The sequence below is a fragment of the Scleropages formosus genome, chromosome 2 (assembly GCF_900964775.1).
Source record: "Scleropages formosus chromosome 2, fSclFor1.1, whole genome shotgun sequence".
NCBI classification, from domain to species: Eukaryota; Metazoa; Chordata; class Actinopteri; order Osteoglossiformes; family Osteoglossidae; genus Scleropages; species Scleropages formosus.
The window spans coordinates 9,080,539-9,102,162 of record NC_041807.1 but is presented as its reverse complement, the minus strand read 5'-3'; the positions used below and the strand labels follow the sequence as shown (position 1 = coordinate 9,102,162).

At 47.2% G+C, this 21,624-nt stretch overlaps 2 protein-coding genes across 6 annotated transcripts; one reads left to right on the top strand and one right to left on the bottom strand.

Moving 5' to 3' along the window:
• Positions 1-2,566: 2,566 nt before the first annotated feature.
• On the bottom strand, positions 2,567-21,256 carry LOC108940257 (calcitonin-1-like). 5 transcript variants are annotated; one of them, XM_018762280.2, is made up of 5 exons: positions 18,832-18,953; positions 7,605-7,696; positions 6,808-6,942; positions 4,380-4,565; positions 2,567-3,102 (listed from the first exon to the last, which is right to left on the bottom strand). In XM_018762280.2, the coding sequence occupies exons 2-4, from the start codon at positions 7,688-7,690 to the stop codon at positions 4,406-4,408; spliced, it is 381 nt and encodes a 126-aa protein (XP_018617796.2). In that variant the 5' UTR covers positions 7,691-7,696; positions 18,832-18,953; the 3' UTR covers positions 2,567-3,102; positions 4,380-4,405. The 5 variants fall into 5 exon arrangements, with proteins under 5 accessions (XP_018617796.2, XP_029104840.1, XP_029104836.1 ...); XM_029249007.1 differs by lacking the exons at positions 2,567-3,102; positions 18,832-18,953 and adding an exon at positions 20,718-21,256 and having other exon boundaries at positions 4,488-5,937; XM_029249003.1 differs by lacking the exon at positions 2,567-3,102 and having other exon boundaries at positions 4,488-5,937.
• Positions 16,151-20,719, top strand: LOC108940274 (vitamin D 25-hydroxylase-like). The gene is made up of 5 exons (XM_018762295.2): positions 16,151-16,481; positions 17,257-17,398; positions 17,884-18,516; positions 18,892-19,225; positions 19,947-20,719. Exons 1-5 carry the CDS (start codon positions 16,155-16,157, stop codon positions 20,122-20,124), a joined length of 1,614 nt encoding a protein of 537 aa, XP_018617811.2. The 5' UTR covers positions 16,151-16,154; the 3' UTR covers positions 20,125-20,719.
• Positions 21,257-21,624: the final 368 nt, after the last annotated feature.

Below are 21,624 nucleotides of genomic sequence, written 5' to 3'. Positions count from 1 at the left end.
CACAGACACATGGTAAGAGGTATAGGTACGAACACAAGGAAATGATGCTCTTGGTCTAAGGACTCCTGTTCCTCAAGAACCTGAACCTCAAGCCAACCTCCTTAGCACATGTAAGATTTTTTCTCTTCTTCACTGTACAACAGACACTCACCCGCTCATATTCCTCGTGTGTCCCCACAGCGGTTGAACAACTAATTCACATTTTACCCACAATTCTCAGTTACTCACAATTAACTTCTCTTTCTGCTCCAAAGTGAAACCCCTAAGTAAAGCAGGTCGTTAATATATTATTTCAACCAGAATCAGCAGTGATTCTTCAGGCGAGTAAAATGTGGCCTTGCAGTATATTTTAACAATAAATTGCATAGTTCATTTCCTTCACATTTTGTCCTAAGATGCATTTTTTACAGCTTTTTCACATCCGCAGTATCCAAAACCAAGACTTACAGGCTGCAACCAGAACCACATTTCATAAACCTTTCTTCCCCTCTATTTTTCCAGAAGCCAGACTGAGAACCGAGAGAATAATTTGCAGAAGTATGATGTTCAACAGCTGTGTTAGTCTTAAAGTGTGACAAAAGAGAGATGCATAATCAGATTCAGAGCTGCATTTTCTTAGGAGGAAAATGGCACACAAAAGGAAATCAACAGGTCGCTCCAGAGCATAATTATATTTATTTAACTTGAATTTACAGTAATTACAGTAACTTTCCAAATGCGACCTCCTAAATCCCTGTTTAGATTTTCTTGTACTGAACCAGTCAGATTTTTTTTCCTGTAATGCTACAGGTGGATGGAGGAGAACTCATCAGGTAAGTGTTGTGTTCATTACCTTAAAAGGCTTTGGCAAAAACAATGCCAAACCTTTACTTTCCTAAAAGCGCAGGAAGCCGGAAGGTTTCAGCTCTCCGTGCTGAGCAGATGGAAGCCTGACTGCCAGATCTTTGACGGCTCTAGTACATGAGCTCCGCGGAAGGGACATCTCCACCTGCTGGCGAATTCCGAAACACATCCATGTTTCTGAATCTTCTGCTCCTGCATCTCAAATACCGCATCGATAATGTTGTTCCTAGCGATAGATTCTCATTTCCTTTAATCTACACAAGCAGTCCTTCACAATTAAAAATGCATTTTTTTTTTGCACCAAATTCGGCCCTGATAACAAATAAATACTGAACAAAATCTTTATTGTCCTGATTAAAACTGTGCTTTTTACTACGGTAAACCGAGCAGGTAATGATCACCCAAACATGCCCATTGTACATTTACATCACATTTCATCCGAGTCTTCTCTCCACACCAGCTTTCTGTGTTGAGCACATTCCCATCAGTCACCATCATTCATTTACACAGCTGCGTAATTTTTACCAGGGTAATTCAGGGTAAGCACCTTGATCAGGGTTACTGTGGCAAGAGGTGGGATCGAAACATACGATGTCCAAGTCCAAAGGCAGCAGATCTAACCGCTACTCCACCTGCTGGTCCACAGCAGCACTACCCTTGTGCAGTGCTCGGGAAAAAGTGTACAGATACACTTTTAGTTACTGTTTCCTACATGTTTTCAAGCTTGTAAAACACCTTTGACTCCCCCAAAGGTACCGGCTGTGACACACGGCCAGAAGAAACATCGCACTTGTCTTTGTCACATTTCTCAAAGCCCCCGTACATATAGTAAACCTGAATGATATTAATTGGATTAAATGCTGTGCTATAAAACTAATGAATATTTACGAGGTGACCGAAAATACCGGGAATTACAAGACGACCGTAGGATTACTGAGCGGAGGGAAAGTTCGGCCTGGCAGCACCGACGTGCAAAGGCGTGCAGCAGAGCGCGAGCGTGTGGTGCAGGTTACGTAACGTGAAGAGACGCTGCTCTCGCTGTAGCCTCCAAGTGTGTCGATTCTATCGCAGCCCACCGAACTAAATCAGATCCCAGCACATGTGAGAGCAAAAACTTAGTTGTGCACATTTTTAAAGTCCCAGCATTATGTTTCTTACATTATTTATGTGATGACTGTTTATTTAGGCTTCTGCCATCGCTCAAAGCAAGATACAATTTTCGTTCGTACAGTCGGCTACCTGTGATTATTTATCCGGGTCATTTTTACCGCATCAGTTCGGGGTAACTACATTGATCAAGGGTGCTACAGCAGGAGCGGGGATTCAAACCCAGGCCCTTGTTGTTTTGCGTAGCGGAAGGTGCGAGCTCCTTGCGTTGCTGTCCATTTGCTCACATAACTCAGGAGGAATCTGAGAATTAAAAGCTCGCATTCAAACATGACCTTGGAGAGCAGCAGCGGATGAGGACACAGGCCCCGTAACCCAAAGGTTGGCAGTTTGAGTTCTGGGGTAGACCCTGTTCCAGCACACGTGGCCGACGCGCCCGACAGCTTCGTTTCATCGTACGTTTCGTGCGCAGTCTGAGAGATTAACGCATCCCAGCCAGTGCCTCTGACTTCGGGGTGGCTATTTAACCTCCGCCGCGAATCCCAGAGGAACAAAACAAGCAACTCAACGGAAACATATCTAAAATACATTTTAATCTTGCTGAAATTCACAACAGTTACAGTATCACTTGGTGGGAAATATTCTGCAGTCTTTCTCGTCACTGCTGTGCATTTCCTTCAAACGTACCGTACAATCATGTCACGTGAAGCGTTTTACATCAAGGCACAAGACACAGTTGATGTTGGGACACCTTGGGAGGCCTGCTTTGAATGCGGTTCTCTTGGCGCCGCGGTGCACCGTTAGGACCGGTTCCGGGGGGGGAGGAGAGGGGAGCTCACAGGGTACACATGTGCTCTATGGCAAAGGAAAACAACTGCTTTTCTCATTTTATTTCAAATACATCTGCATATAAAAGAAAAATTGTTTTTTTTTTTTTTTCCCCAGATCATATACATAATGAAAGTGCTCTATTTCACTTCTATTTCTTTTTTTCTCGCAAAGATGAATATTCATAACATGAGGAGGAATGCAAGATCTGTGTCCCTGTGGCGCGAAGGCCATTCTTCTGTTTTCGATGAGGGTCGTTTTTTTTTTTTTTTTCCATTTGCCCGAAGGTGAACGTGATGCCGTTTTCTTTAGGCGACCGTACCCCTGCAAAGGAAGAGGGGAGAGCAGGAAGGTCAAACTCTCATGCCGGGATTCATCTCTCTGTTATTAGTTTGCTATCGCCCACCATTAGTTTTAGTTTAAGAAATCATTACTTCGCATACACATGCAGTTAAGTGCTTGCATTTAGGTTTATGACCTTAGAAGATGCTTTTCTCCAAGATGATGTAAAAGTCAGACTAAACAGAAGTACGTTCAACAGCAGATGGAAAGCTTTGGACACAGGGTTGTGAAAGCACAGCTTGTGTGTCTGATACCACCTTGTTGCTGGTTCGCATTCCACAAGCAGCTGCCTACAGAAGTGACATTCAGATTGCAAATTATAGCCAAGGAGTAACAGATGGTGAAGGACTAACTTACAGAGCTGGAAATGGGGCCCGCAGATTTGAGTTACGAGTATTGCGTTTATTTGCACGTACGTTTACATTTATTCATTTAGAAGACGCTTTTCTCCAAAGCGACGTACATCTCAGAGAAAGACAATTTGTGCATTAAATTAGGAGAAAGAGAGACATAGTTGCAGACATGTGATTCTTAAGTAAACTTAGTTTGCTTCTTTCCGCTTTATCACCGATGTTCATCCCACGAGTAGATGCACAAAACTCCATGATTCCTGATCACCTTCCTACAATTTTTTTTTTTTGAAGTTACACAAACACACACACACACACACACACACATTTTCAGAACCGCTTGCCCCTTACGGGGTCACGGGGAACCGGAGCCTACCCGGCAACACAGGGCGTAAGGCCGGAGGGGGAGGGGACACACCCAGGACAGGACGCCAGTCCGCCACAAGGCACCCCAAGCGGGACTTGAACCCCATACCCACCGGAGAGCAGGACTGCGGTCCAACCCACTGCGCCACCGCGCCACCGCACCCCCTTGGGTTACACAAACATTCACATACAATACTGAAGTAGCAGCTCTGTATGGCTTATCTGGGGATGATCGTGAAGTTACGGCGCGTGAACATTTACGCCATAAGTGAGCCGGAGAGACCTTGAGCGAAACGGGTCCCGGAAAAGATGAGTTTTCAGACCCTTCTGGAACGTGGGCAGAGTTTCAGCAGTTCTAAAATGTTTATTTAAAATGTTTATTAAAGCGTATGCTGTGAGCCGTGTCCCTGTGACACCCCTGGTGCCTGTGCGAAGCTGCAGTTTGGTGTGGGAAAGGTGACCAGTTAAGACGGTTGACACGGCAGAGAAGGAGAACAGGACCGAGAGGAGTGAAGAGAGGAGGAGGCGATGGGAGATATTCACCGTGTCCCTGAGGGCTCTCGGGCCGCTCACATCTGGGCGCTTCTCCTCCGCCGGCCGAATGCCTTGGCGCCCACGTTGGTGGGGACGAAGTTGCTGCTGCCGATGCCCCCCGACCGGCTGAGGAAGTCGGCGAGGCGGTGAGTGACGCACGTGGCTGTGTTGCAGGCGCGCTTCTGAGCCGTCACACTGCTTCGGGAGAGAGGGACAGTTCACTCCACACATTGATCATCGGCGCCAGAACACGGTAAATCACGTGTACAGCGCTGCACCGCTCACCAACAGCCTGACACAAATAAATATGCCTTCATTACAAATGCGTGTCTTTTTAAAAAAAATCCAAACAGAGATGATGACAGCCATTGTTCAAGCTGTCAGATATCTTACCTTGAGATCACTTGGAGAACGATGAGAAAACAGTGTACTATTATAACTCACATATTATAACGTAATATGGACCTGCTCCAGACATCATAAGAGAGTAGGATTTATTCAGTAATAATGTAATTGCTGTTGAATAACGGAAGGGGGAAAAGATTTCCTGGTAAAAAAATAAGTTTATTAGACAAGAAACATAGTCACGCGTGAAAGAAGCATTTATTATAATTCATAATGTTATTACTGTGTTGGGTCTTTCAGGTTTTTAAAGGTCCTGCTCAAGAGTCTTACATCCAATTGAAAAACCAAGCAGTGTGTAGTAAAGGTGCTTATCTTTCAAAGCAAAGGTGTTGGAACATTTAATCCCTCTATAACATTTTTCAGAGACTTTGAATACATGCCTGTGGTGAATTTAACATTCATACTGTGAAGGTGCTGTAACAGCTCATTAATATTTAGTTATATGCTGTCAACTGGAATACTCTGATTTGTTATATTCAGTAAAAATCGTGATGTCACTTTTACAAGAGAAAATAATCAGAAACAAAAAAGGAAATTGAGGCAAATTCCTGCGAGCAGGGTCAAAAAAATGCATTCGACAATATTTCCTGTAGCTGAACCGAGAGCAGAACCGTATTAGCGAGAGTATCAGGGCAACACTGTCACCAAGTCACATGTCAAAGATGAAGGTGGATATGAATGAGCAGGACCTTTGAAAAGAGAATGTATACAGTATACAGCTCAGAATAAATCTAATTCGTTTTGATTGTCTTATGCTCTCATCGTTCTCTGCCGAAAAGGGGGAGGGGGGTGGGGGGGGCGACTTAAAAATGAAAAGAAAGAGGGAAACTGAAGACGGGGGGCTTGCAATCATCTTTCCTGGGAGTCAATCAAGCAGCCAAGATCCACATGCATCAAGGGTTTCAAGTCAACGGCAGCAGAGGAGGAGGAGAAGGAGGAGGAAGAGGAAGGGGGGGTGGAGGGGGGGGCTGTCTAGTTGCCGTCAAGCGTTTCCCAGTAGCTCGCCGGGTGCCCCCCCTCCGGCAGGCTCCGCTTCTTGCCGGGCGTGCCGGCCCCCACGTCGGTGCGGGGGTACGTCTGCAGCTTGTGCAGCTCCTGCGACAGCTTGCCCAGCACGCACGTGCTCAGATTGGAGCAGCGCTTGGCCATGGGTCTGTCCAGGCTGCGGGGAGAGAGAGAGAGAGGGGGTGGGAGGGGAGGGACATGCACACACGGGATTGCAGGAACGGGGGCATGCAGGCGCCTTCGCCCATCTCGTCCCGTCAGTGCAACACCATCCTTTCCATCATGCATTAGAGGTACACATGTGTGTTCGCCTCCCCCTTGGATGCACGTTCAGGAATTAGGGAAGGGGATCTGCCCAAACCATGCTGTCGTCAAACATCCCCCCCACCCATCCCCACCCCCACACTACAACCCATGGAAACGACACTCAGCCCTCGTCACCCCGTCGTCATGCTCTAGCATCATATCCAAATGCAGTGAGGTTCCAACAACCGACGGGGCTGCTGTGATCATGCAACTCTTCGTTCCCCACGGCCCCAACTCAAAAAGGTCAAAAAGGGTCATGCTCCCACAAGCGTTCGAGGACTTCGATGTTCAGCAAGCAAACAGGCTGTGAAGACAAGGGCTCATACGGGACCATACGCAAAGAAAGGAGAACCGGTCCATGCAGGAAGTGTCGACAGAGAAGCAGGAGGTTCCAAAAGGGATCCCAAAAGTCCATGGAGAAGGACGGCGAGCCAGTCGCTCCGCTGGGCACGTACCTCTACACGCACACCTGCGGGACTGAGCCGTGGGGCAAGTGCTGCTGGGCTGTTCCTCACGGAGCAAAAATCGAGGGTTAAGATGGAACGCGAGGGCTCCGCTAATTCGCCGCTTCTCCAGAGCGCAACAACGGGAGAGCTGCTGCGCCCGGAGTCACCGCTGCGTTTCGCGTGCGACTTTCAGGGAACCTTCGGGCATCACAGGTCGCTTCGGAAGCGCTCTGCATTAAAAATGAGCACAAGGGGGACCCCGAGGGACCGTGTACCTGTTCCCATCGTTCACTTGTTGATCCAGCTCCTCTGCAGTCAACTGCATGAACTCTTTGACCATGGCGTTGAGCAACCGCCGGGTCTCGTAGTCCGTGAGCGTGACTTGGTCCGTCATGGACTCCAAACCGGGTCTGCAGGAGAAGGCGAAAACGATGGCTTTCAGGCCGGAGCGGGTTAAAAACAGACCGCTGTCTGCGAGCGTGTCGTCCATAGCCCTAAGAGGTGCGGCTTGTTGCCACGATGGAGCCCAGCCAGGTTCGAAACAATCTGCTAAAAGTACCCCATCTGAAATGCTGTCATGATGCCAAGTGGAAATTTATGATAAAATCGATGAAGGAGTGAGAACTGGGAAGATGCCAGATTGAGCTCCCTCTTCATATATCATTAACCTCGATTACATCACTGACATCTTTCCATTTGCAAATGCGGCGCTTCGCAAACCGAATTTACCCATCGTAAGGGGGGACCGCGTGTAACTGTCGCCCACCTAGATCACCAAGAGACAAGATTTCATGCATCTGTGGACTTTGCGACGGGGGAGATAGTTCCATGGGATCAGCCTCAGCGCTCAGGTTATGAGCCGACCTACAGATCACCGAGGTGTTTAGCTGATCAGCTGTCCACATGCACCATCATGTATCTGTTAAGCTCATTTGCATGCACAGCCGGTGCGCTCTATAATTAAGAGTGGCGTCCTTTCTGACCGTCTCCTCCATTCACCGCCACGTGCTGGTGGTCCAGCTCTCCAAATCCGCCAGTTCGTCCCCATCAAAGACGGGTGTCCGCATCTCACCTGACAGGGGCAGCGTGTGAGCAGTACATCTGGCAGATGACCAGGGCATAGGCGACAAGGAGAGCCGAGATCTTCAACACAACCATGGTGCCCTGCGGGAAACAAGCGCCAAACGTCACATCAGCGCCACCGGCGTCGACCGGGCACCGAGCTGACGGCTAAGGGTGCATGGGAGTCCAGGCTGCGGCAAAAGCCAAATAACGTGTTTAGAAGCCGCAGTAACACGGATCACGTGCAGGGCGGCAGGGGAAGAGGGGGATTATCAAGATTAAAGTTCCGCTTCCGCTCATCGGTCCTTGCTGTTGCGTTACTTCTAGCCGAACCTCACTTTCTCGAGGATCGAGTGCGACTTGAAACGGCTCTCTGGAGTGAGTCTGTTTGTCAGCCCAGACCCCCCCCCCCCCACCCTCGCCTACACACATACTTCACTGAGAGCAAAAAAAAGAGAGAATGCTAACAATTCTCCCGCCCCTTGTTCGTCTTTGGGCAGGTGGGATTTGTAGGGACCGGCAGGAACCTCGGACCCCTCGCTTTGAGGGTGCATCCACGGTGACAGCACTGAGTGGCGAGGGGGGTCTGGATACTGCTCCATGGGGGTCAACATATAGTAAGCATCTGCCCTCAACCTCGGGACTCGAGACATACAGACCTGAGCAGCACCTGAGCCACACACACACACACACACACACACACACACAGACACACACCCATTCAGTTAGTGCTCTAATGAATCAAGTTCTTTCTCAATGGAAATGCAATCAAGAGCAAAAGCAATAGCCGCAAGTTCGCCTCGCATCACATCACAGTGCGTCTTATTGAGATATCGCTCAGAAGTGCCACTTACCTCGAATATTAGACCTTTCTGCCAAGGCAGCAGCAAGATGAAGGCTTCTTCCAACTTGTACACCAACTCTTGGTTCTGTCGTGTGGAGCTACAAAGCGCAAGCCTATATATCCGCCACTAATGTTTGACCATTGACTGTGTAGGTGTTTAATTATCTCCAGTCCACCAACCACATCGCCCGACTCCACCAGCCAGCCAATCGGCAGCCAACCCGGCTTCTGGCACAATGATAAGGTATATGGCACTCCAGTGACGTCATTCTTTAGTCACAAAGTGCTCCATTCACAAAATCGGCCCATCATTTTAACCTCTTGATATCTAAAGCCGCACCGGGGTCATTAATCAAGCAGGAGCAAATCGAATGGACGGAAATCATGCTCAGCAATATTTTTTTATTTAAATTGACTTCCAAAAATATGTTGCGTGCTGTTTTTCAGAATACCCAAGCAATGGGAATGAAGCACATAACTTGCTAGTAGGGCCATCTAGTGTGCAAGGTGTGTACTGCAGGCCCGCAGACAAAAAAGCGGGTTGGTCTCTGGTGTAATAAAAATTATAGCGGATCATACAACACAACTGCAACATCTTGTACACACACACACACACACACACACACACACACAACTCGGAGAGAAAAAGGCAGTGCTTGCATACCTTTTAACTGCTGAGGCTTCATTCAGAAAACAACTCAGAAAAGAAAGATACTGTATAGAACATTTTCAATGTATGCAAAAGCTGCATTCTTGCTGCATTGCTTCTATTGAAGGTTTTATCTTAATGAAGCATTTCATTCTACCTTATTATTATTATTATTATTATTATTGTTGTTGTTATTTGCTGCATTAAAAATTCTTTAAAATATCTGTTGCTTCACGGTCTACATTTCTACCCTATAACATATGTCTTTTAAGTGAATTATCAGTCAGGTTCATGTTGATTAATCGCCATAAAATAAAAAATTCACCGGACGTATTCATTTATCCATGTATTTAGTGTTCTAGTCATCTGAATTTAAGGCCTGGTAATGTTAAACTTCAGAAATGTAAACATGTCTAGGTCATTTACATGGAAAAAGAAAAACGGCAATGACGTTTTTAACAGATATTATTAGTGCAGCAATTTTTTTTCATGTCCAGAATATTCCTGTGCTCTGTGGTGCGGAAGGATTTTCTCCATCTCTTCAGCAAAGACCAGTTAAAAGAATTGTCTGAGGCTTTGTTTAATTCCTCTTACTTTTCATTATCGAGCGGGGCATCATAAAGCATTCTGCGAAGCTTCTTTTGCGTCACGGAGGAACCCCATTAGCCAGGATGAGCCTTTTAGTGGTATTGAACAGAGCGTCGCGCAGATAACAAAATGAGTAAATCACGGGAATTGGAGAGATGGCCGCAGCTCCCTGTGTGGCCGCGCGGCCGGACGCCGCGAAGGTGCGCCCCAGTGAGCCCCTGCACTTTTTATTAATTCCCACTTAGGAACGGAAACAGGCAGAAACGCAGAAGTGCAGTCAAAGTGGAACGTACGACTCATTGCCCAAATAACTTAAAAGTCAACAGAATAACTGCTCGTATCAAGTGCCATTTAGCAGCAGACAGTGCAGCCATTCTAGTCTCATTTATCGTTTTTATGCTCCATAATGACTTTCTCATTTACGCCCATCCATCCACCTATCCATTATTAATTACTGCTTTTCCACTGCTGGGTCATGGTGGTCCAGAGCCTATCCTGGAGGTGTAGCGTGTGAGACAGGGAATACTTTGGGCAGAATGCCATTGCACTACGCAGCAATCACACACGCTCGTTCACTTACACACGGACACAATATGGGAAACTTACTGGAACTGCCACTCCACCCGAAACATTGTTTAGACTCTGGGAGGAAACCAGAGCACCCGGAGGAAACCGGTGCATACATGGGAAAAACATGGCAAGCTCTGGACATCTGAATTCACACAAAATATTGCTCTTTAAACACGGAGGCAACCTGTTCTTATACGGGGCAGGGGTATTTTCAATCATAAACTAAAATACCAAAGAGCAGTTGCACAACTGAAGGCTACGTCCTCCTTTCGCTGACACCAACCAACGTTACGCACCGCACTAATCACTCTCTGCCCCACTTGTATAGCGTAACTTAACGTTCAGCTGAAGCCAGGTGATGGAAATATTTGACCACCTGTGTACACAGGTTAAAAAGGCCACGTGCAGACTGCAAGCACACATACCCAAAGTGTCCCATCACAGCTGAAGAATGGAGGACTCAACTAATGGCCTGCTGTCCCAAACAGCAAAGGGGGGATCCTATCGATGACCGTCTTTAAAAAGATCCTTCCCTTCCAGCCCAAACAGTCATGTTTGCAGTGAGTACCTGTGGATTTGAAGGAAAGTAGGGTTTAATCCCTGCGCATTGTGCTTCTGTTTGTTCACCACTCTAGAGCAAGGCTTGAACACGGGTCCAACGTCACCAGTTTGCCGGATCTTTCCATTACCCTTTCATAAAAAGCAGCGCAGGCGTATGGATAGAGCATGGCACCTTAATCAAGTTTGTCGAGCCTTTAATGTGTGGCCTTCGTAACGCATAAAGTCCGTAATGTGAACAAATAATGGTTTGCTTGCGCACGCCTCAGAGGCCTGGACAAGCTGAGAGCTGCCCTGTGGCTTTAGTCAAGTCCGACTGTCAAATAAGGTGTAAGAATAAGAAGCCTTGCTCTGCAAATCTGAAAGAGGACATGAAAATTTGAAAATGTCCTCAACAAACTGTGGTGTAGCAGCATTGCAGAGAGCTCCTAAAATCCACCAATATATTCACTCATCATCAATAACGGTCTGTACAGTGAAGGGTCATGGTGGTCAGGAGTCTGTTCTGGAAACACAGGGAATGAGGTAGGATGCACATTGAACAGGACACTGGGACACAGTGGTTTTAGAGCAATTATGTGCGAGGGCGTGCACACACACACACACACACACACATACACACACTAAGGGCAATTTAGAGTCACTAGTTCACCTGAAACATGCCTTGTGGGAGGAAACCAGAGCACCTGAATGAAATCCAGGGAAAGTCCTAAAATGAGTATAATTATGTTGCTCAGTGATGGGTTTTGGGAAAAGTGACTTACAAACAGTCAGGTGTTTCGGGCAGCTGCCTTTTGATCTGAAGGTCTCGGGTTTGAATCCCTGCTCCCACCGTAGTACCGTTGATCAAGGGTGAACTGATTCACTAAGGATACCATACAGTATAAAGCGGGCAACAGATTGTAGAAAGTTGACTGTCTGACACTAAGTCATCTTGGACAAAGATATGAGGTAAATAATATAAATTTTTCATGGAGCACTTTAGGAGCAGCACCTTGCTTAGCCCCTCCTGGGACCTCAACCATCAACTTCACGGTATGAAAGCAAAGTCCAAAGACCTGCCAGCTGGCGGGAGTGCAGCAAGAATGAATGAGCTTCAGATCTCCATGTTCTACGCTCAGGGAGTAAAATAAGAGGCCGCCCTCTAAGGTACATATATGACCCGGCTCTCTCAGCGATTTTGATGAGGCAGTATTCCACAGAATATCATCATGGGTTCTAATCCCAGCGTGGCTACTCTTAGGCCATGCATATTTCGCTTGCAGTCTTTCCATATTATCTCTTTCCTCACGTGGCGCAATCTCAATTTCCTCCATTGCAAACCTTCTCATTAACGCGATGAAGACAGAGACCGGGGTCTGCTCTGGCGTGACCTGTGGAATTTGTTGATCGCCTAATTGGATTGAGCACGGTCTGCAATTTGCTCCATTGTTTTGAAAGATCACACTCATTATAAAGAACGTCAGCAACTGTGAAAATGCGCTTCAGCAGAATACAAGACAATACAGTGTAGACTTTCCAAAGAAAATCAGCCTAAAAAATAGGCTTCCCACAAAGAGGCTCTCATTAAGGGCCCGTGACAAAGTGGAATCGATGGAGATGGGAGGTGGAGTGACGTCGTCCAAAGGAGGTCCTGGTGGGGCAGCCACAGCACCCCATCAGGTTCTGGTCTGCGCTAATGAGCCTGTGCGAGAAAGGTAATGACCGGCAGCGCCAAACCAAGTTCAACCCCAGAGCCTCGGTCACATCCACCGAAGGGACGTGAGAGGTGTAGCCACAGTAACCAAGTCAACCAGCGAAAGGAAGGCCAATGCCGTAAGAGCACAAAAAAGTAATTCTCCAAGAATCCGGAGAAAACCTCAGCATCCACATTCTGAAGTCTGCTCCACAGCTCAGCTGATAGAGCCGGGTTTGGATCCCATCCGGCAGTATTTTTAGAAAGTTAAATGATATGCAATTAAAGAGCATGGCTTCGGTCCAGCCCCTACTTTCATTCATGGTTGTGCCAGTAAAGCTCTAAGAAATTAAAAACTGAGGAACCTCAGCTATATATTAAAGTTTTAGTGCACTCAGGAGCTGGCTACTGATATACATAGAACTTGGACTCAACTGTCCCTGGAACTGTGTGTGTGTGAGCTGGGAACTTGGAAACACACGGTGTGGACAAGCCCACAGAAACCTTGCAGTCCATCCCAACACCATGATATCCAAGAAGCAGAGGAAGCAAAACAAGAGGAATCCAAATACCAAACCAGGCTTTTTGAGGACAAGTGATAAGAACCAGAACAATACCGTTGCCATGGACACTGGCATAACTTTGGACACAGAGCAGAGTAACAGCACAGATCTGGACCTCAGCGCATTGCAGACAGACAGAGCAGAATTGATGTTTCTTGCCTGACCTTTGAACTTTGTGGAAGTGTATGGCATATGAGTGGGCCAAAGGAGCGAAAGCTGCAGTCATGCTGGAGACCCTTCTGATACTAGAGGAAACCAAACATTTACATTTACATTTTACATTTATACATTTAGCAGATGCCTTTGTCCAAAGTGACGTACATCTCAGCAAAAACACAATTTGTGTATTACATGAAGAGAAAGAGACATGGCTGCAGACATGCGACCCTTAAGAAAACCTAGTTTGTTACTTTCCACTTGATGCACCGATGTTCATCGCTCGAGTAGGTGCATAAAATGCAGGATAGATGAATCCTGATAAACTCCTACCATTTTTTTTATAATAATAATAATAAGATACACAAAATCACATACAATGCTGGAGTAGCAGCTGAATAAAGGCATATCTGGGGATGCTCATGAAGTTACGGTGCATGAACATTTACACCATACATGAGCTGGAGAGATCTTGAGCAAAATAGGTATGGAAAAGGTGAGTTTTCAGACCCTTCTTGAATGTAGACAGAGTTTCTGCAGTTCTGAGTGAGAAACTCTGTCTACATACAAGAAGAGTCTGAAAACTCAACTTTTCAAATGCTATAAAGGTGATAAAACAAGCCAAAGAGAAAAATATCAAAGTATCAAATACAGTCAGTTTTGCTACAAAACCATAGCTGTGTTCCTGTGAAACAGCACACTATTTGTGTATTAAATAAAAACAGTTTCATTGGGTAAAATGAAAATGGGGCAGGGAACATGAAATACAGTAATCATCACCTTCCAAAAATTCATAGGTAGGAGGGTAAAAAATACAGTATCGCAACAATCTGCGTTACTGTGAGTTTGAGCGGGAAAATGTGTTTATCGTAAATAGTTGAATTATGGGAAAAATGTAATTAAGTGTTCAACTCTTCAAGTCTGGGGTTCGACTCCTGCTTGGGGTGCCTTGCAATGGGCTGGCATCCCATCCTGGGTGTGTCCCCTCCCCCTTCGGCCTTGCGCCCTGTGTTGCCTGGTATGGCTCCAGCTCGCCGCAACCCCGCTTGGGATAAGTAGTTATTGACAGTGGTTGGTTGGTGGTTACCTTCAGGTAGTCTGGGCTTAGTTACTGTATTATATTATAACGTACCCTTGGCTGAGTTGATACCCTGTCCAAATGACCTTGCTGCTGCCCCCGCACCCCCCAATAGGACCTGCTCATAGTACACCCAAAATTAATTTAGAAGGTAGTGCACAGCCTACCAAAACCATATGGAAATAACAGAAGCATAAGCACTTTGTGACACTTTGTTCCTTTGTTCTTTTATTTTCTCTCTTATAACATCCAATTTTGGTTTCAGCATTATAACCTTTTTATGATCTCCCCTTGGACACCCAAAAGCTTCTTTACACTCTTATTGCTTTGGCAAACCATGTTTAATATGGCAGATCAAAATTAAACACTAAATGCGAAAAATGCACGATTCTCAAATGGGATCAATCTATTCCCAAACTGCACTTTCCAAAGTTCCCCTTATGTTCCCAGAAATTACTCTGTGTTCTGACTGTTCATTATCAAGAACCGCTTGGCTAGTGCAGGATCATGGTGGTCTGGAGCCTATTCTGGAAAAAACGGAGGCCAGTCCATTGCAATCAGTCACTCAGCTACATTCACTAACACACACACGTGCGCACACACTGTGTGCAGTCTACAATCCACGTGAAACATGTCTTCGAACTGTGAGAGAAAACTCACATGAACATGGGGAGAACATGCAAATCCCACGGAGACTGAGCTGGAACGGAAGGTGCATTGAAGCCAAAGCCCAGCAGCTGTGAGGCACCAGTGCTACCTGTTGCACCACCATGCTGCCCTTAAGCAAACTATAACAATGTGCAATATAACTGTTACCACAATTTAGAGGTGGCACGGTAGCACAGCAAGTGGTGCTGCTGTCTCACAGCGCGTGGATGGTGTGAGAGGATGTGGGTTCGATCCCTGATCATTCTGTGTGGAGTGTGCATGTTCTCCCTGTGTCTGTATGGGTTTACTCCCACAGTCCAAAAGACATGCTGTTCTGGGTTCCCCCATAGTGTGTGAATGACAGAGAGAGTGTGTTCTACTGATGTATGGGATGAGTGACCCCTAGTAAGTAGTGTATCTAGCAGTGTAAGTCACCATGGTAAATAAGGTGTGTGGGCTGGTAACACTACATAGTATCCATTGTAAGTTGCTTTGGAAAAAAGCATCTGATAGATAAATAAATGTAATGTACATAACATATGTGAAAAATTGAAATTGCAAAAATCCCCATTGCCACTGTGGCCCTAAAGGACAAGCAGCTAAGGGAACAGAAAATGCAAACGCTGTCTGAAACGGCTTGTCCCGAGTGGGGCTGTGGTGAGCCAGCGCTTAAGTCGCCAGGAGAGGGCGCAAGGCTGGAGGGAGAGGGGATACACCCAGGATGGGATGCCAGTCCATTGCAAGGCACCCGAAGCAGGACTTGAACCCCAGACCCACCAGAGAGCAGGTCCTGGCCAAACCTGCTGCACCACCGCACCTCCAGGAATGGAAAATGATAGCACATATATTCCTAAATATGAGCAGGCTGTAGTATCAATGAAGTTGTCTGCATAGGACCCCCCATTTATCAGTCTGTCATGGCCATTGATTCCGTTTTCTTTTCTTTCAACGCGCCTGAAAATTCACTGGAAGAGCATAAAAAGCGAGGGCACAGATGGTACCGGAGCCGTGCGAATTACAGCGGATGAGGCCGCGAACCTTGAGATTACTGCGACCAGGCCGCTGTGCTCTTCAGACAGCTCGTGTCACACACAGCTCCCCTCTCCACCTTTTGACCGCGAAGAAGAAGCCTGGTTCCCCACGTGCCGGCGCACACCGCGAGGGCTCAGCGGGCCGGGACCCTTCGCCCAAAGCTCACCAATAATGGTGATCGCAGCTACAGGTCTGACCAATGTTGGAGAGCTGGAGGCGGGACGGCCGCCTGCAGGAGGCACATGAGGTCCCGGCTGAGAACAAGAGCTTGGCTCCTATGGAAACATCTGCACAAGTCAGAGGAATGGAGCAGCTCCTGGCCGTGTCCCATGGACATGCCTGCCTCATCGTGGCCAGCCTGCTGATGGCCGTACTGTCCTTGCTGCTGATCCGACACCTGGCGAAGCAGAGGAGACCCCGGGGGTCCCCCCCCGGACCCACACCGCTGCCCATTTTTGGCAACATCTGGTCTCTCGCGTCGGAGCCGCACGTGTATCTGAAGAAGCAGAGTGAGATCCACGGACCGGTACGGTATTTTACCATGATTTACCGTGCAGCTCGACCGTGTTGCAACCGATAAACTGTGTTACTCTGTGTCCGTTGTTGTTGTTGTCTGCACCAAAACTTAAGTTTGCGAAAGACTGTGGATGACAGCGGAGCAAAACCCGACTTAGATACGCATTCGAGTACGCGCATCATCAATGTATCAAAAATATTTCGCCGTAATTTTACAGGTTTTCTTTAGTCCCGGCATTTTCATCGCGTGTCCGATCCCCCGCACTTCTGTTCTTGCGCACAAAGAGGCGCACGTATGCGAAGCAAAGTTCCTCCAAGTGTGTCAAAGGTGACGCCGGAGCGAGCGGTAGCCGCTCGGCTCGCGCTCGCCTCGCGCTCCGTTCGCTCTTTGATCGCGCCCGGTTCCTTCTTTTGATCGCGTTCGCCTCGCGTTCGACTCTTTCTTCGATCGTGTTCGACTCACGTTCAGTTCAAAACGATGAATAAAAAGCTCCAAAGACCTGCGGAGATTCAACTGAAAAGTGCTGACTTACTTTCTCCTCGAGTTACATCATCCGTTCTCAGACACTTTTTCACACGTAACAAAGGAGCCAAAGGAGCCAAAGGAGCCAAAGGGGCCCGTGGAACCACCGGCTCCTGCAGTCTGCTTCGCATGCCTTCTATCAAACTCAGCATTTCCTAAGAGTCTTGTAATCTAAGTAAGTTGCTGTAAACACTAGTTTGTGCGTGAATGACTGTATGGAGGCGATTTGCTTTATCAGGGTATATATTTGCACTTTTTTCAGATCTTCAGCCTGGATCTGGGCGGCATCCCAGCCGTGGTGCTAAATGGGTACGATGCCATCAAGGAATGCCTTCTTCATCAGAGCGAAGTCTTCGCAGACCGGCCTTCGCTGCCTCTCTTCAGGAAAATGACCAAGATGGGAGGTACTCAATAGTTACTACACCCTGTGGGTGCTTCTTACCACACTTGTCTTATTACCAAACACACATGGAAATGAACATGTTAACTCACACAGTGAACACGGTGTTCTAAAAGGTATGTCAGGAAGCATTAAATGCAACGGAACTCAATTTGTTGCTGGCAACATTTACACCGAGGTCCTAAATTTGAGCTCTTTTTCTCTCGGATAAAATACAAGAACTTCAGTTCTTTATTGCCCATCTTATACTTCAAAGTGTTTTCAATTTTTGTCTTATGCATTATAAAAAGATCATGAACAGCTCTATATAGCTACAGAATTTAGGTAGAAAATATTTTCCTATTTTCAGTCCATTTAGTTGAGTCAGATGTCTTTACCTCTGAACCGGAATATACTGTACATAACGTATGAAATGAAATACTGTTTCAATATTAATATTACAACTTCAAAAATTGTACCCTTAGTATTTTGCCTTCGTGTGTGCCGCAGGACTTCTGAACAGCAGGTATGGCAGGGGATGGATTGAACACCGTAAGCTAGCGGTGAACAGTTTCCGCTACTTCGGTACTGGACAGAAATCGTTTGAGGGCAAGATCTCGGAAGAGTGCATGTTTTTCGTGGATGCCATTGACAAGTACAAAGGGAAGCCCTTCAACCCCAAACACCTAGTGACAAACGCTGTGTCCAACATCACCAACCTCATAGTCTTCGGGGAGCGCTTCACCTACGACGACCGGGACTTTCAGCAGATGATTAAGATCTTCAGCGAGAACGTGGAGCTGGCGGCCAGCGGTTGGGCCTTCCTCTACAACGCTTTCCCCTGGATGGAGATCTTGCCCTTTGGTAAACACCAGAAGTTGTTCCGCAACGCCGCCGAGGTCTACGACTTCCTTCTGAGTCTCATCAACAGATTCACCCAGGGGCGAACTCGCCACTCCCCGCGGCACTACATTGACGCCTACCACGATGAAATGGAGCAGAGTGCCGGAGACCCGGAGGCCTCCTTCTCCCTGGAGAACATGATCTTCTCGGTGGGCGAGCTCATCATCGCGGGCACTGAGACCACCACCAATGCCATTCACTGGGCCATACTCTACATGGCTCTCTACCCCAGCATTCAAGGCAAGCAGACCCCACTTAAGCTTAATCACCTACCTCTCTTACAGGGAAGAAGCCAAGTCACACAGAAATGCAACTCCAGTGATACTGCCATCTACAGGTATAGAAGTGATGTAATTCTCAAATTTGATTTCACCAGCTAAGTGCAGCACATTTTCTTTTGCAGAAGCAACATATCAGGCTATTTCACATTTTACTCCACTAAGTCAAAAATTGTAGGAGTATTGAAAGCATGAGTCGCAATGTTAGGGAGGTGAGTTTCAGGGTATGGTAAAGGGTAGCGACAAGAAAGAATAGCAGTGCTGCGAGGAAGACTACCTGAGCAATCGGACGTATGGCTGTTGCTTTTAGTGACCGGATAGGTTGTCCCTGTCACAGACAAGGTGCAGAGGGAGATTGACAGCGTGGTGGGCAGCTGCAGGCCGCCCTCTCTGGATGACAAGCCTCGCATGCCCTATGTGGAGGCCGTGCTGCACGAGGTGCTGCGCTTCTGCAATGTGGTTCCCCTGGGTATCTTCCGTGCCACCTGCGAAGATGCGTTGGTCAGGGGCTACTCCATTCCCCGTGGGACCATGGTCATCACCAACCTGTACTCGGTACACTTTGACGAGAAGTACTGGGGCAACCCAACGGACTTCTCCCCAGAGAGGTTCCTGGACCGACACGGAAACTTCGTCCGCCGGGAGGCTTTCCTGCCATTCTCATTGGGCAAGTTTACCCTTCCGTCCAGTGCAAAACACAGTAACATACAGCATTCTTAGTCTGGTGACAAAAAAAAAAAAAAAAACCCTACACCCATTGAAGGAAGGAATACATTTTGGAGCAGTGGTATCAAATCCTGCAAACGCGTAACTATTCTGTGTTTTAGGGTTACTCCGACTTGTGTCTTTTACATTAAAACATTCAGCTGATGCTTCATATCGGTTCTGGAAAATCAACATTAAGATGAACTAAGGGTTCAACGATCTATTGCATAAGTGTGAAGTATTATTCCATGAGATGTAATAAAATCATTATAGCCATCAGCTTATCCTCCTGAGACCCAGCAGAGCCTTCAGATGTACTTCTAGGAAGTAGTCCAGGCCCCGCTTCCAGACACGTGGTGATGTTTAGAAACATAGACTATCCTCTATAAGATGCTCTCGGACCCAACGCCGTAGCACGTAGAGTTTGGAACGTACGTGTGAAAAGATATGTGCTCCAGAGTGGACAAAGACAAATGGTTGTCCCAGGAGGACATGACAGTAGGGAACCTAAGAAGCAGTCAGTTTGGGTCTAGGCCACTAGGGAAGACTTGAAAGCCTTTAATTCAAGAAGGTCACTGAATCTGCTCCCAATTTTCTCGGAGATCCACCTCAGATGTACGCGGGCTTGCCCAGTAACTCCCCACCCCCCTTGTGATGGGTGTCCTCCCTTGAACCCTTTCCAGGAAGGAGGCACTGCCTTGGTGAGCAGTTGGCCCGAATGGAGATGTTCCTGTTCTTCACCACGCTGCTACAGAGGTTCCGTCTGCAGTTTCCCAACGACTTCGTCCCCAGCCTCACGCCCAGGCTTGGCATGACGCTGCAGCCACGTCCTTACTGCATCTGCGCAGTCAGGAGGCAGCAGTGAGGAAGAACTAGGGGCGGCCAAACCGCGGACATCACATCACGCTGTCTGCTGATGGCCAGCGGGGCTGAACTCCGGAGCCCTTGAGGCGCCTGACTGCATGCTTTTTTTTTTTTTTAAACTCAACAATCTTTCTTGGTAACTCTTTTCCAGCAAAAGCCTGGCGCTCTGGTACAAAGTCACAGAAACCCAAGGCCGTACAATGTAGATCTTGCACATCACGTAAAGAGAAAAAGCTAAAAGCAGCAGGAGTGATATGCGACGTAGCAGTCTGCGCACACGCACACACACGCACGCGCGCGCCTGATGCTTTTCTCCGAAGGAGCTTATACTCTTAAGCTACCTATTATTGATCCATTGATGCAGCTGGGTCATTTTTAATGGGACAGTGCAGGGTGAGTATTGCTCAAGGGCACTGCAGCAGGTGGTTGGATCTGAACCCGCAAACTCAAGAGTCCGAAGGCAGCAGCCGTAAACGCTTCACCAGCCACTAACCGCTAGTCAGAATTCGGTTTATTAAGGTGCTCCGAAACACACCGTTCTCACATGTTACAGGAAGCCAGAGGCAGGTGTGCACACGACTGACCAGAACCTACCTCTGTTCATACTCTGGTCTTCTCGCAGCAGGAACACGATGTGCTGTCCCGTCGGATGCAGATTGCGACGAACGAGCCGTTTTTCCTAGAACGTTCTATACCCTTGTACGCTGTACGTTGCGTAAGTCCGCCTTTGGCTGCACGGTGCGGCGCTGTGTAAACAGGGGCCTTTTTCCCAGGGACATCGCGGCAGGACTGACACGAGTCGTCCTCCGCAGCGACTCCATTTCACACAGGCACACTCTCCCAAATATGATATCATTCCGTAAATGTTCCTCTTTTTGTTGCGACTCTGCATGTTTACACTGAAACTTTTTTTTTTCCTACGTAATCAGCTTAGTACTTTAGCATTCGAGCATTTTACAAAGACGGCGGGGCTTCCGACACGGCCGTCATAGACGCTCATTCCATTAAATGGAAGAAATTAATCGATTCATCGAGCTCTCTGGAGCTTTGTCCGTTTTGTAAGCCATCATTACAATGTATGCCAAGCAGTTCCTCTCATTGTATTTAAAGTGCCTTGTACCTGTATTTCTGTGTCTACAACTTTTAATATATTTTGCATATCAGTTCTAAAAAGTTTCTTTATTAAAACTCTACTACAGATTTCAGTTTAAGATAGTATAGAACTTAACTACAAGACACACTCAAAAATCATATAAATTGTTTAATAGCCTAAAACGGGGCAAAACTACACAAAATATAAAGGTTAACAAGGGTTGACAGTTCAAGTGACCTGTTCTTCCTGGACCTCTGTGGGTTTCCGTTCACGTTCCCAAGACATGCAGTTCCGATGTCTCGACGATGCCAAATTGCCTGCGGCGTGTTTATGTGTGGTTACCTGGCGACAGACTGGTGTCCCATTCAGGGGATATTCTCCCCCTCAGCCTTGTGTCCAGTGCCTCTA

What these genes read in the sequence shown, in the direction of transcription:
- LOC108940274 (XM_018762295.2), top strand. Translation starts at nt 16,155, where the DNA reads ATGTTGGAGAGCTGGAGGCGGGACGGCCGCCTGCAGGAGGCACATGAG. An exon ending in GAAAATGACCAAGATGGGAG is followed by an intron (nt 17,399 to 17,883) that starts GTACTCAATAGT and finishes TGTGTGCCGCAG; the next exon opens with GACTTCTGAACAGCAGGTAT. An exon ending in TCTCTACCCCAGCATTCAAG is followed by an intron (nt 18,517 to 18,891) that starts GCAAGCAGACCC and finishes TCCCTGTCACAG; the next exon opens with ACAAGGTGCAGAGGGAGATT.
- LOC108940257 (XM_029249007.1), bottom strand. Translation starts at nt 7,690, where the DNA reads ATGGTTGTGTTGAAGATCTCGGCTCTCCTTGTCGCCTATGCCCTGGTC. An exon ending in TCACACGCTGCCCCTGTCAG is followed by an intron (nt 6,943 to 7,604) that starts GTGAGATGCGGA and finishes CTTCTCCTGCAG; the next exon opens with ACCCGGTTTGGAGTCCATGA. An exon ending in CAAGTGAACGATGGGAACAG is followed by an intron (nt 5,938 to 6,807) that starts GTACACGGTCCC and finishes CTCTCCCCGCAG; the next exon opens with CCTGGACAGACCCATGGCCA.